General features: G+C 40.1%; 1 protein-coding gene across 1 annotated transcript in view; it reads right to left on the bottom strand.

The window, feature by feature from the left end:
* Positions 1–14,811, bottom strand: part of LOC131892040 (trypsin-1-like) — a gene marked incomplete at its 5' end in the record, with an annotated part of 17,201 nt that overhangs the window by 1,614 nt on the left and 776 nt on the right. The window contains 3 exons of the mRNA XM_059241764.1: positions 7,096–7,244; positions 7,701–7,804; positions 7,869–8,036. Of these exons, the coding sequence (XP_059097747.1) occupies positions 7,096–7,244; positions 7,701–7,804; positions 7,869–8,036 (421 nt within the window). The remainder of the gene's footprint in view (positions 1–7,095; positions 7,245–7,700; positions 7,805–7,868; positions 8,037–14,811) is intronic.

Genomic DNA, 14,811 nt, shown 5'->3' with positions numbered 1-14,811 from the left:
ACAGGTTGCTTGCCAACTTGACAAATCACGCTACTAGATAAAACAACAATTATAGCTTTCTTTGGCCGGAACATTCTGTGATAAAGAACTTTGAATGATCAGTAACCCAAGTTTTCAAGTGCATTTGCGACCATTGTGTTTAATAATCAGTGTTGAAAAACCATGTCCAGGTTGCAATTGCTACTCAGGCCTGACAGATCCAATCTAGGAGCTCCAAATGTATGTACTATTCTTTGTATTGTGTTTTGGGGAGTAGAACCACAATAATTTGCAAACACCAAAGTGAAAAGATCAGTGAAAGGACATCAAAGCGCGAATTAAGTTATTCCTTTGAAATTGTGCCAATCATAATAAACCCATGTGAGTATAAAATTGCTTTTGCCTATCTTTTTGCCCTAACAACGCCTTTTTACTGGAAATAGAAACCTTCAATCAGGACATTGGTCATAAGTTAGAATTGAGAAAAAACACTTTTTGTGTTTGCTAAATGTTAACTTTAATGTCATCATCTAATGTATTCATATTTGCAATGTTATGATAAAAGGTTGCAATAATGTAATTGTAGTTGACTACAGGGTTGACAATCATGTACTAAGGTTATGAAAGAATGTTCTCACAATTCAGTTTCAAAGTTTGTTTAAGATCTCAATCAACATGTACAAATGGTAAATCTATATTGTTTAATAGTAACACAGTTTTCATTTTTGTACATGATTGTCACAGAAAAAAATGAAAGACAGCTAAATGTAACCTTACCAGTAAGAGTGAATAATATGCTATTCTCCAGAAAATTGTTCATTTTTGTAACAAATAGCTGGAATGATTACTTCATTAGGCATTGAATTGCCTTTTCAGATAGTCATTTTAAATACTACTCAAGGCTAACTTGTAGCATGGAACGTTTAAAGCCAGTTAGATGTATGCTAGTTAAGAACTTCAAGCACCCAGAATTGAGGAGAAGTCGGCCTTCCTCTGTTATGCAGAAAAGAGAGATTGCCGTCCAGGGGGTAGCCGTCCCTGGCACAACCCATCTTCGTCCGACTTAATCAAGGAAATAAGACTCTCTCGGCCTGCCATCTGATGGATGGGTGTCCCAATTGAGGGATGTTCCCGCTTCATCATTACAGCCAACATTTATTATCACCTAACCCTTGAGAATGACTGCAGATTCGCCCATTTAAGCTATTAAAAGCAACAACTCATGATGTAATTTAAATACCGCAAAGAAGCATGGACTCGGCTAACCTGGGATCGAACCAGGATTCGCAAATTGAAGTGTGGATGCTCTACCATTACGGTACCACAGGAAGCCAATTTCAATAGTAATTGAAAGCAAACCCATTTGAAAAGTATGAATTGAATATAACGGAACCCAATCAAAATATGAATGTAGAAAACTATCATTACTCTGGAACATTGTTCAGTTACAATAAAATAGTATGATTTTGATCCATAATCTCTTGCTTTGAAACTTTTCTTCCCACTGGGTTTACTTGGAGAAAGTTTTGTATTGGAGCTATATTTTCGGCTGAAGTACCTCTATTTTTTGGTTGCTTGAATAGCGAGGTTGACACCTGACAAACATGACGATCTTCCCATCTGCTTAGCACCTGCTTTGCATGTGTCCACAGCTAAGATAAATCGGCTTGCATCCTCGAAAGTTTTCGGATTTTCTTTCAATAGCTTTGCCTGATCCCTTTCACTCTTCATAGCTTGAATGAGGATGCCAATGGAGTTGATCCTCGGTGATGTTGCTTGGATCGGCGTATTCTCCTAATTCTTTACTCTTGTTGCATAGTCCAGAATAGTCTTGTCCATCCATTTGGGCTCCAATGAGTTCAGCAGGTTTGCAAAAGGTCGAACAAGTCCAAAGATGTTTCACTTTGGAACATCACAGGATTAGGAGAGCTCTCATATTGGGAGAGGCTAAAAAAGTTGGGACTCTACAGTGTTAAGAGAAGGCACGAAAGGTATTTACATAATGCTCTACGTCTTCAAAAGAATTCATGATCTTTATCCCAACCCAAGATTTAGGGTCAATTATAGTGACCGTAGAGGCTTAATGTGCGTTTTGAGAGCACCTTCAAGCCCTCGAGAATTCAGGTTGGTTCGAACAATGAAGTCCACTTCTCTTCTTTCTCGGGTTCCTTCATTGTTTAATTGGCTTCCCTCTGATATCCGTAGGGAATACGTAGGCCTTGCTGATCCGGTTGCATCTTTCATTTCAGACTTGGACAATTTTTTAGATAGCATTCCGAATCAACCCTACATTCAAGGACTAGTTCGGTCTGCCAACTCAAATTCGTTGCTAGACCAAATATCATATAAAGATTGAAAGGTAATAAATAGACGAATTATAACGTTTCATTTTCATAGTACTAGGGATGACATTCCCTGTAGTGGTAAGAAAAGCCCGTGAAACCCCAAACCCCCCAGAAAAATATCTACATCGTGATTTCTTAGGGTGCGTAAATGAAGAGTGATGGCTTGAATCACCTCATCCACAGAACGACCGGTATCTGCTTTTATCCCGATGGAATATCCCACAATGCGGAAAAATCCTGGTGAACAACATTGCCAAAAGACAGATATTTGAGTTGATTGTAGGCAAAGGTGTAGGGACATAAGACGTGCATTTGGTGTGTGGGGTGCACCATGTTGGTTTCCACTTGAGGAATAAGCGTAGATCGATATCGTCTTGGAGGTTTTGAGGACGATTTATGTATGTTGAGATTGGACAGGCTTCGTCCTGGATAATTATCAGAAACGGTTGCAGTGCCGGAAGTGAAAGTTATGGGCACCAAAGCTTTATTATAGTCCCGCCGAAAGCCGACGATTCGAGTTCAGAAAATCATGAACTGACTCTCATGCTCACCAAGGCTAATCTCATTGGAATCCTTGTCGTCGGCCATTGGATCTATCATTATTTCCTCATCTGCGAGTGCGTACTTCGTTAAGGCGTCCTCCCACTTCCTTAAGATCAATTCGAGTTGAATCGGGTCATCACCTGTCTTATGTAAGTTCAGGATACTCGTCGCCTTTGTCTTGTGACGTGTCACTGTCCCTTTGTATGCTCAACGGGATCGAATCAAACGTTGGATAACCTCTCGGGGATCGGAGATGGTTTCAAATGACATTTTGAAGTCGTTGATGTGGTTGAGTCTTCAGGCAATCAAGGTCAAGAAGAGGCGTGAGAGTTCCAATCAAATGGTACCTAATCACACAGATCAATGGTAGGTATCCAAATGTTGGACGTTCTTTATAACAACGGCGCCATGAAAGATGTTGGTGGTTCACATAATATAAAACCTTAGTTCATTCAACGCACAATATATTTTCATAAGGGACACATCTTTCACCGACCATGCGGTCAGCCGGCCCTCGATCCAACCTCCCGACAGCAGGAAAAGATCAGGCATCGATTTGTAATAGAAGTGAGAAAGGAGATGTGGAACGACCGAACAATGTAATAGTTAATATCATACCACATTTATAGATGGGATGGAATTTCAAACAGTTGTCAACCAACGAAAATTGTCATGTTCTATTCTTGCCGGAACAAGGCCATGCGATTTTTCAACGTTCGTAGATGGATTGTAGATGATGAGCTATGCAGACAAGTCGCTCTCTTTGCAAAGGTTGTCTCGGAAATGGAAAAGAAATATTTGGTAGAAACCGGGATCCACGCCTGAGTGGTTTAATGAACTGCCATAGACGAGTGCTAGTCATGGCTCAACGGCTGATTCCGGATTTTGTTAACATTGGAACTAAAAAGATTCTTATCTACTACAAGGACCAAATACCTACCCTAAGTGCTTTCTTTGCCGAAAAAATGGACATTTCAAGTCGGAATGTCCAATGAATGGAGATTTGTCATTGGATCCTCCTGAATGAACCTGCACCTCCTTTAGAAGAGATGGAAGGGGACAGGAGAATAATACCACTCGTTAAAGGAAAAAGTAACCGTACATCAGACAATTATGCTCCACTGATAAACACATTGCACGAGCTACAGGCAAATGAGGGCAACTGTGGGGATGTATCGGATGAGAGAGGACGGGAGTTAGAAGAAGGGAACAATCCCACTCTTCCCGCCATTGAAGCTGTTCAAAGAGGAGAACTCCAGAGACACAAACCACTCCCATCAACAAAGTTAAAACCATAGTTAAGAAGAAAGCGAGAGTGGTCAAAGGCCATCACAAAATGTCAACTCGTTATGCATCATCAACTTCCTCGAGCTCCACGAATGTCAGACTGGATAAGCCCGCTGAAAAGTCGCAATGCTCTTATTAAGACATAATCTGTACTGAATCTATGGCTATCAAATCCATCATGGCTTTGTATTTAAACGCTCGCAGTGTCGTGAACAAACTCGCCGAAATTAAAACTTTGATCGCGGTGGAATCACCGACCCTTGGCCTGATCAGTGAAACCTGGCTTCATCATGGTATTGCTTCGACGGATGATGACCCCGATACAAAAAAATAAGCCTCTTTTGAAACCATTGGCCAAATCTTGAATACGGTGCCATTCATTTTTTGCGCGCTTTGCCCGTGTATGGAACACCTTGTTAGTGTCGCACAGGCATGCTCGGACATTGAGGGCGGGTAAGAATAGCTTTTTAACCCTAGATACCAATCCAAATTCTTAGCACCTATCTACTATTCTATCTCCCTTACCCCTTACCAACCAATAGTCTGTTATCATCAATATAATGTCAAAGTGGTTGCAGCAATAAACAAGAAGTCAGAAAACTTTGAGAAAAAAGCTGACAGGTAAGTAATGGCAGTATAGTAGATAGTAGTAATTGGATCAAACAAAGTTCCAAAATCGGGATTGACAGAAAGCTAGGAAAGTCATAGCACCAACCTGTCTATCGCAAGGTGAAAAGTTAGCTTTGACCAAAAAAGCAACCCTGGCTTAAGCGAAGAAAAATCAGGGTTACTTTTTGTCCCTAACTTACGGGTTTCCAATATTCCGCTAGTGATGCCATATGTCACTGAAAATGTAAATTGGTATCCCTTGTCGCAACCTCCCCTGATTAATCCCCTGATTAAATACTTGATCCCATCAGTAGTAGATAGTTATGTGAAAACCTAGCTTGTTTGAAAACCTAGTTCAAGTGAATAGCTTGGTAGAAACCAAGGAAAAAGTAGTACCTAGGGACAGAGAAAAGGAATAATGACGGTGACTGTAGGTAAAAGCTACCTCTGCGCTGACTACAAAAAATACAAAAAAGTAGAGAAGGGATCAATATGCCAATTTTAATGACCCACTCCTGGTTAACTCAGCCAGGTGGGATAGGTCAGCGTTAACTGTCCTACATGACAACCATGATTGGGGAAGAAAACCCCCCACAACACAAACCCTATACTTCTTTGACCATCTCTTGATGTTGTTTCTTATTTTCGGCAAAAATAATTGCTCCTTTTTAGTTTTGGTGTCAAAACAAGCCTGAAACCTCCCACATTAACAACTGCATTTACAAAAAAGAATGTATCTTAAATCAAAACTTTCCCTTAACATGTTAACAAGAAGGCATTAAAGGGCAAATGAGTTTAAAGTGTTGACAATGGATTTTTAAAAAAATCCAAACTTGAAAAAATTTAGCGCAAGGAGAGCAATGATGGCCAAAAAAATACGGAGCTTTTTGTGACAACTGGTTTTCAAGGTTTATTCTGGAATCAAAACCATTGGAAGTCAAGATTTCATTCGTCAGAACTTGCCTTCTCTTCTCTGCTGACGGGAAACTTACTTTCCAGTCCTCTGTGAACAGACGGCTATGAAATAGATAATATAGATAATAAATGAAGTTAAGATTCTCTCCATGAAAACCACTTTTCATAAAAATATATTTTATCGGGTTTTATTTTTCGAGGCGTTGAGAAAACAATATATTTCACTATGAAAATGCAGGTAACATGCATGTTGCAAGTGAAATCTCCAAAAGAAGTGAATGTGTTTATGCTCTCAGTAGTGCCGCACCAAATACTTGAGGGGAGATCATGGATGAGGCATATCGTGAAATTGGGTCAACCGGTGGAACGGCGGGTGGAGGTTGTCGCACTCACGTCCTATCACGACGGAATTTCACGAATAATGCTGCGCAGCTATCCTTTGTTGGCAAAGTTTTTCCCGCGAATTTTCGCTCTCCTACCTTCTCAGCCCGTTCATGAAACTCTTGCCGTGAGTAATATTAGGGTGCCTGATACTCATCATTTCGATGACTTATTCAGAGATAATATGTTCTTTCATATTCCTTTTACCTGCACCGGTGGGTGGTCATGAACCATTTGAAAATTCATTAAGAAACAATTTGCCAGAGGCACTTGGTTATCTTGAATGGTAGACGGATATTGTTATCAATTTTGCTGGTAGCATGCATACTTCAAGTGAAATATCTAATAAAAAAATGCTACCAGCAAAATTGATAGTAGTATCCGTCTACCATTCAAGATAACCAAATGCCTCTGGCAAATTGTTTCTTAATGAATTTTCAACTGGTTCATGATTCATGACCACACACCGGTGCAGTACCTTATGTACAGTACTGTAGAGAAATATGTATTTCATATGAATTTAAGGCATATGAAAACATGTCTTACCTCGAGCAGCAACTTCACCACTTACAAAACACACGCTAATGCCGGCCGTTCTATTAAGATCAGGAGCGACAAGAATGAGCGATTGCTCTCAAAAGAAGATAAGACTAAAAACGGATTACCTCCAACACCAGGATTCACACACCTGGGGAGAATATCTTCGCCTGGCTTAGGTTATCTCTTAGACTGCTCGGTTGTACCAGCTTCCAATAATATACTATGAATTTGTCGAGAAAAAATTAACTTCGGATATTTGACCATTTTGCCGGTTTGCCATTTAGGTTAGACGCAACACTTTTTACACAAACACTCTTCACAAAGTCATAGCCTTGGGATATTTTTACAATGCTACTGGAGTCAAATAAAGTTGAAATAAAGAAGGAAATTTTATGGCCATGAAGCGCTTTTTGCATCAGATGAATAATGTATGCAAACTTTAAAAAGGCCTGCTAAACATATGGCAGATATCTGGCTTAAGTTTAGTTTGAATTACCTTCGTCAGAGAGGATCGGGACCGACACGGAAAAAAGGACATCGGAAGCAGGTCCTTCATCCGTTTGGTAACCCCAACCAGAAATCGTGCCCATTGTTCCGGGAGCGTAGGTCTGTCCGGGTTCTGGTAATTCGACCGCTTGGATAAACCTATTAAGAAATCGTTCGTGCGTTTAGCCCTTCAAGAACCGCTTTAAATATGGACAGATAGGCTTTGAATGTGAATGACTATTTTTAGGTTCACTACCCAAGTGGATCTTCACTTTTGAACAAAGATGAACTCTATGCTCCTGTGAAGGCACTTTCCAGTTTTCAACTTGATAACATGCATGAGTTAAACGTGATGGTGGTCTGAAGTTTAAAACAATACCATCCTTAACTGCACATGCATTAATAATTTTATGCACATTGTGTACGTTCTTTGTGAAGACATTCAATCAAAATTATTTCGCTTAGGTATTATGTAATTAGTATTTAATAGCGCTCAAAGCTCAATCTCAAAGCTTGTGACACAATTGCACCTTTGAGATTTTGAAGCAAAAACCATAAATTTGCAACCATTGCTTCTCTGTCCACTTTTCAGACTGTTCTTTGTTAAATACTTACTCATTCAGCTCCGCAGGGACAGACAAAATCAGAAGACAAATGTCATTGGAAATGGTCAAGTGGTCATACTCGGGGTGGATTTTGATATCGGACACTCCCATTTTCTATCAAAAAAGGTAATCTCGGATCTGGTATGAGCGTTATTCTCGGAAGTGATCATAATCCTACCTGTTCGGTACCTTCATCCACAAACAGGTTATGATCCCCAAGAGAAACCAACAGATCTTCGGGATAGACGCCGTCGCAACAATGAGCGGCAGTGAGCAAGGTATTCTCGTCAATCAAGGAAGCACCGCAATAATGGGCGTTCCCAAAGTTGGACAGTTGCAACGAAACCTGAAATGAGAGCGGGGGCGGGCTTGTAGGGGGGTGGGGAGGAGGAGGGTTATCGGCCAAGACCACGACAGCCAAAGCAAGCAGGGCAATAAAGGACTGAGGAAGGAATGAAAGGACAAAGACATCGGTCAGTCAGTCAGTTGCTGAGGATTGGGAAGCAGGATGTGGAGGTCTTGGTTTGCATTGCCCAGAATTTGCTAAGTGAAGAAAAGGATGCTGCTAGTTGTCTTACCTTCATGTTTGTTGGATTGTTGGAGGCGAATCAGTTGGATGACTGTTGGTTGGATTTGAGGTTGACGTCGTATTTATAGGAGGGGACAGAGCACCCTTGGCGCCGCACTCCTCTCACTGCTTCCATGTAGTAAGGGATTTATTAGTACTACTGTATTGCTGGGCAGGCAGGACATGATTAGCACGGACGAAAACTTTTGACGGACAATCATGCACCACAATGACCAACTAATATTGGATGCATACAGTAAGCAGTAAGTGAGCTCGTATGCAAAACAAGTTATGAGTTCCATGCATGTGCACTATGTATTTTGAGCGAAAATGTGAAAATTGGGCAGGATCAGCAGAGCCTTTTATTATTCCTCTTTCCTACCTGCCAAATCTAACTGACAAGGAAATCTGACTTGTTGGCACTCTTCATACCAACCACGTTTCATCGCGCACATCCATAGTAATGTGACTCAAGAATTGACCTATACCATCTATTTGACACAGCAAGCCAGCCATGCTTACAAACTCCAAGTGCAACAAGTCATGCATTGATTGAGAAGACAGAACTTGATCATGTACAATATTGGCTTGCGTGCCTTTGGCACCCACTCGAACTTGAGCTCGAAATCATGATTTCGTTTTCCCATGATCCCCAAACAAATCCTCCATCATTGGTCGTTTGACAGCCCTCAAGTAGGACAGTGCCAATCACGCCCACCAAGGATGCTTGAGAACATGTCAAATGTTCGCAGGCATTGGAGCAAAGAGCAAGCAAGATAATGGACCAAACATGTCCAATGGTTCATAAGAATACAAACAGTACAATCATCATGCATACCCTCATATAGTATATGTAGGTGGTATATGAGCCCAAGCTTCTTCAAGCAACAGTCTGTAGAAGAAATGTGTGGCCGTATTGGACGTCTTACTTTGTGCACATTTGTTTCCAGTGTGTTAGTAACAATCAGTGAATGAAAGCGTGCTAAATTTTTGTTTCACTTTTGCTTGGATATCCAACAGTCAGGAGTTTTTGTGTTTGCCCTTTGCTTTAGAAAGCTTGTGGGTCGGTAACTGAAGGTCTCATAGTTTCAATGTTTTCGTTTTGTTTTTGGCAATCCAAGGGCGCAAGCTGGAGAGCTGTCAACATCAGCGAAATGAGGGATGTCCAATTGTGGGTATGAAGAACTGCCTCTGTTGGTTAACATGGCATTTTGTAGAACAACTTTTCCCTTGTGAAGACTTCTCTAGCATTTCTCAACCCTGAAAATATGTCTGATCATGGCATTTCGTATCATTTGCCATGCTTGCTCAAGCTCAGACGCAGGCTCAGACGCAAGTGCAGAGGCAGGCGTTTTTCGGACCAAAACATGAAGCCAAGTCGACTTGACCCTTCAAACTCCAGCTTGGCTTCAGCACCTTCATGATGATATTTTGCATAAACACATTGTTGGTTAAAGATCCAAGGCGGATTTTTGGGTGGGTGGGGCCAAAGTCAGGGTTAGTTGAGCCAGTTTTTGTTTTTTGGCAATTCAAGGGCGCCAGCTGGAAGGCTGTCAACATCAGGGAAACGAGGGACTTGTGTGACCGAAAGCAAAACCATTATAAGAGTCGTAATTGTAAATCTTAAAATATTGACCCTGAATTCTGCTTTTTGACAAATCTTGTTTTTGCTTTTGAAAATGTATTTTGCCACATTCCTTTTATACCTTTTGTGAAAATTGTATAATAGGCAGCATCTTCAATCCCTCCCAATTTGCGAGATGTTCCATTTCTTTAACGTTCTTAGTAGTCTTGAGAGATATAGAAATTAAACAAGAAAGAAAAAAATGGGTTTTGTTTGATTTTTTCACTTTGAAATGATTATATACTTGTATTGCATCTTGTAGCTAAAACACACATAGTGAAGGCCATCGATTCACATATAACTCAGTGCTAGTAAGTAGGTGGTCTAATTAATTTTTCATTACAATCCTTTACTTAGTGTGTTACTAGTTTTCATCCAATTGCCTTTTTTAAATTCCACCCTATGAGATATTTGTTAAAAACGGATGTCGTTATTATGAGCCAGAAAATATATAAAAGAATAAAATCCATTTGGTTCTTTGTGGCATTGGTTGCTAGAAAATCTTAAGATGCGTTGGGCCATTTCCATCGGTTCTTAACAAGACGCTTTAACCACTTTATTCCTCTTTAAGGACTTTTGGAAGCAGATGAGTTTGGATTTACTTCGTCAGAGGGGATGGGAGCTGGCATAGAAAAGGGTCAGGCAGGAAGAAAAAGGTTTCCTAAGCATGGTATTGGGTTCAAATTTGGCCAGAGTTCATTTTTTCAACAGGATTCTTGTGGTCGTATGAAGTGCTTTGTTTGGAATAAGATAAACGGTTTAGGAGATAAGAAATGTTTGCCTCCGTTCGCATTTCAAACCTTTTCGTTGCAGTCCTTGAGTAATTAAATGATCGATATTTGGTTCAACTATCAGCTCTTCTTAAATTGACCTTGATGATATCGTTCACAAAGTTGTCATAATTATTTTGGTCTGGGTATCAAAAACAAGGAATGTCATGGAAAATATGTATTGATTTACAATGCAATGTTGTTCATAAGTGGAATGAATTGCAAATAAAAAACCAAGCGTTTCTATTTGTTGTTACAGTTGAGGATATGTTCATATTTGGGGTGAATCTTGATATCAGACACTCCCATTTTCTGTCAAAAGAGGTACTCACACATCCGGTAGAAGTGTTATTCTCGGAATTGATCTTAATCCTACCTGTTGGGTACCCTCATCCACAAACAGGTTATGATCTCCAAGAGAAACCAACAGATCTTCGGATAGACGCCGTCGCAACAATGAGCGGCAGTGAGCAAGGTATTCTCGTCAATCAAGGAAGCACCGCAATAATGGGGGTTCCCAAAGTTGGACAGTTGCAACGAAACCTGAAATGAGAGCGAGTGTCAATGTTATTTCCGTAAAACCTGGATGCAATCAAGGAACGAGTTCTGCATAGGTTGAGGAAACCTCTTTTTTGCTCAGTAAGAAGGGTGAGGCAACAAAAACTGACGATGAACGGGCAAATTTGTAATTTTGGTAGGCACGTGGTTTGGATTGGACTAAGGAACCATTTCTGAGCCACCAGTAATTTCGCCCATTGGGTGTTGGGAGGAATCCTGAAGAATGAATGTCTTCTTACGCTGATGATACAGAATTGATTTGTGTAAATAAATAATGATTATATGATGATTATAGTTATATGGTAGAGGTCCTAGATCAAATGTACTCTTGGGTTGCTGCGAGTAACATGGCACTGAACGGAAAGAAGAGGGCCGACACCATTAAACATTCCAGATGGTGAAGGAAAAGATATACATCAGGCCTCATCCAAGAAGGATTAAAGTGTAGTCCCTCACATAATGGAAAGTTCGAAAAGCATATCTGCCTGATAGAAGGCAAACCTTTTCAAGCATTTTGTTGAATATATCGGATTGTAAAGCCAGAGATAGTAGCACAATGATACTTTGTTACAAGTCGATTATCTAGCCCCATCTTGAACATGCCTCGCCCATTGGGCTGCAATTAGTTCAGCAGGTTTGCAAAAGGTCGAGCAACTCGAAATGTCTTTACCTAGAAACATGAATGGAACGAGAGAGCTCTCATATTAGGAGATATTAAAGAAGTTGGGATTGGACAGTATTCAGAGAAGGTACGATAGGTAATTATACTTCCACTTTTTTTAAAGCATTCATGAGCCTTATCCCAAACCAGGATTTAGGATCAATTATAGTGACTGTAGGGCTTAATGAGCGTTTTGTGAGCACCTTCAAACCATCGTCCACCCTTTTTTTCTTTATTGGATCCTTCATCATTCAACTTGCTCTACATGATCCAACATTTCTAAGGAGTATGTTGGTATTGATCGAGCAACATCTTTTCAAGTCAGATTCGGACGCTTTTTTGACCAAAATTCCTGATCAACCTACATTCAATTCCAATTTGCCTAAGGATCAGATGCATTTGAATATAAAATTAAGTAAAATAAATAGGTTTTTCGTAGCGGTAAGGAAGTCCGCAAAAAGATGACCTCTTTTCTAAGGATTTGAAAAGAAGTTTGGGGCAAATGTTGCCTTATCATATTCGAATAAAAGCAATTATTTGAAATGTAAAAAGGAGCATTCAAAATCAAATTTCCATGCTCCACATATAATCTGCATTTTCCTTCTAAAAAGTCGCTATTTTGTGAATAAGAAATGTGTTCACCATAACGGCTTTGTCATTTATTTTAGAATGAAAATGATTGAAATGAACACTTTACGAGACCAAAGAAAGACATAATTGACCACGATTGTGAGGGCCTTGAAGAAGATGGGGAGACAAGAAACTTCCTTTGACATTATGATGATCAATAAAAAGGCAATTTGCCACATTGCACATTTGATTAGGAATTTAATCTTTGGAATTAGATTGTAGTCTGTGTCTTTCGTACATGTTTCGGCTTTGTACATACTTGTTAGTGAAGCGGTAGCCTTATCGTAGGATTAGAAGAAATAGCTCATGCCAACAGAATACCCTGATAACATATTTTCTTTGAAGCCCTCCTTTATCCTGATGGGCTGTTTAAAATATTTTGTTAGATTGTAACTGAGTTTGGATCAAGTTTTCGTTCTTGTCCGACGGGCAAGCATTTCAAAAGGGAGCGTTACACCTTCATATCAAATAACCTTGCATTGTTAATCCTCTATTCGTAAATACGATCAACGAGTGGTGGGATCGAAGCCATATCAGAATTGAGCCTTAATAATCCCTTCATTTACCAATGGTCCCATTTTATTCAACACCCTAGAGTCAAATTGATCAAAGACCATACAAGTTATTTGAAAACTTGCTTGTCATCGATTAACAAGCATTCCTCTAGCTTCAATTTAGATTCGTTTTACTCTGACTAGTGCAATCTCGAATTTGGTCGAGGAGGAACCACATCACTTTCCCACTTCCTTGACGACCAGTTCTCAAGAGGTACGCAAAAGGGTTGAAGGTGACCTCCCGCAATTACTCCCTCCACTCCGTTTTGGTCTCTACTTCAAAACAAAGCACAGTTATTATGCAACGTTTCCAGTTGTTCAGATGATCGATTCAAATCGGGGCTCAAGAGGCTGGACGCTTGGTACCGATGCAGGATTAGGAATGTGTGAAAACGGTTTGATTCCTGAGACGGCGCTTGACGGAAAGTAATCTGGCCTGGAGAAAGATCGTTTCCTGAATTCCTCTCAACCTCAAGCCTCGTTTGTAAGCTTTGATTAGTGTAGTGGTAGTGGTGTCGGTGGCTGATGCACAATCTCAAAACAAGTCTCTCGGCAATTATCTGAACAAATTGCATCTTCAAAATCTCCCGAGGTGTTTCGGGAAATCCAGTCCATGGAATTATATTTCCGGCGTGGTTAATCCACTGACCAGATAAGATCCGAAAAATTGGTTGGAATGGCTTTAAACAAGGATCTCTGAGCATTGCTTTCAAAAAAGGAATGTCGAACAAATAATGCGGAGTAGTGATCGCTTTGAAACCGTCCAAAATACAATGTCTTTCAAGTCCAAGTGATGCATTCTTCGGCTCAATTTCACTTCTGGAATCGTGGTTCTGAAGCCGCCGTTGGTCCTAATTTGATCGAGATTCAGGATTCTGACCCATTTGAGCCACCTGCATTTGCCAATCGTCCAAAGATCCACCGTATGTACTGATAAAAGGTCTAGGTGGTCGTCAATGCTTGGCCATCTGAACCAGTTTCCGGTGTGCATTTGGAGTCCTTGGCCCTCAAGAGGAAACGACACAAGTCTCAATCGGATCTTTAAGCACAACAGAGCATTGGGTTTGCGTTCCTAAAAATCAACAATGGTCAGTAGGAAGGTCCAGTTGACGAGTCCATTTCACGATAAAGTTTTGGCTGTAGTGGAAAGTGTGCCTTATTCACGAATATACAAGGTGCACTTTATTGATCTGATTGTTAGAGACCATCTTTTTTAATTTACAAAGCAAGGTATAACTTTGCAAATCATATCGCAGATAGATATACCTACTTAATGAAATTGTATTGATCGAGAATCGGAGGTAGACTTGCTGTTAGGGTGATTTGCAAATCAAATTTTTGACCCCAATTGGAATTTAGGATTACATGTCCAAATATTTTGTCAAAACCATGGCGGTAATTTTGCTTGCTAAACTCTTGAGCTTTTTCATCATAAATTTTCAACTTTTTGATGATGAAAAGGGATGGTTAGAGAGATTTTGACAAATGTGATTTATGTCAACATGAACGAAGAATTTTTGTTGGCAAAAACAAGATGTTCTGGGTAAGCATTTATTGCCGAAAACTTATTTTTTTCACCTCACGCCAACTTCATTGTTGCTATATCATATTATCAAAACAAGATTATGTTGCTCATAATAGGTTCGATTATGGATAAAATAATCATCAAAATGACGATAGTGGGAGGGCAGAAAAGTTGAGAAAGGTCAGGCGAAGCAGTGGAAAACCATACATCTCGTTCAACAACATACAACGC

The sequence above is a fragment of the Tigriopus californicus genome, chromosome 12 (assembly GCF_007210705.1).
Source record: "Tigriopus californicus strain San Diego chromosome 12, Tcal_SD_v2.1, whole genome shotgun sequence".
In the NCBI taxonomy this organism is placed as follows: Eukaryota; Metazoa; Arthropoda; class Copepoda; order Harpacticoida; family Harpacticidae; genus Tigriopus; species Tigriopus californicus.
This window is presented reverse-complemented; position numbering and strand designations above follow the sequence as displayed.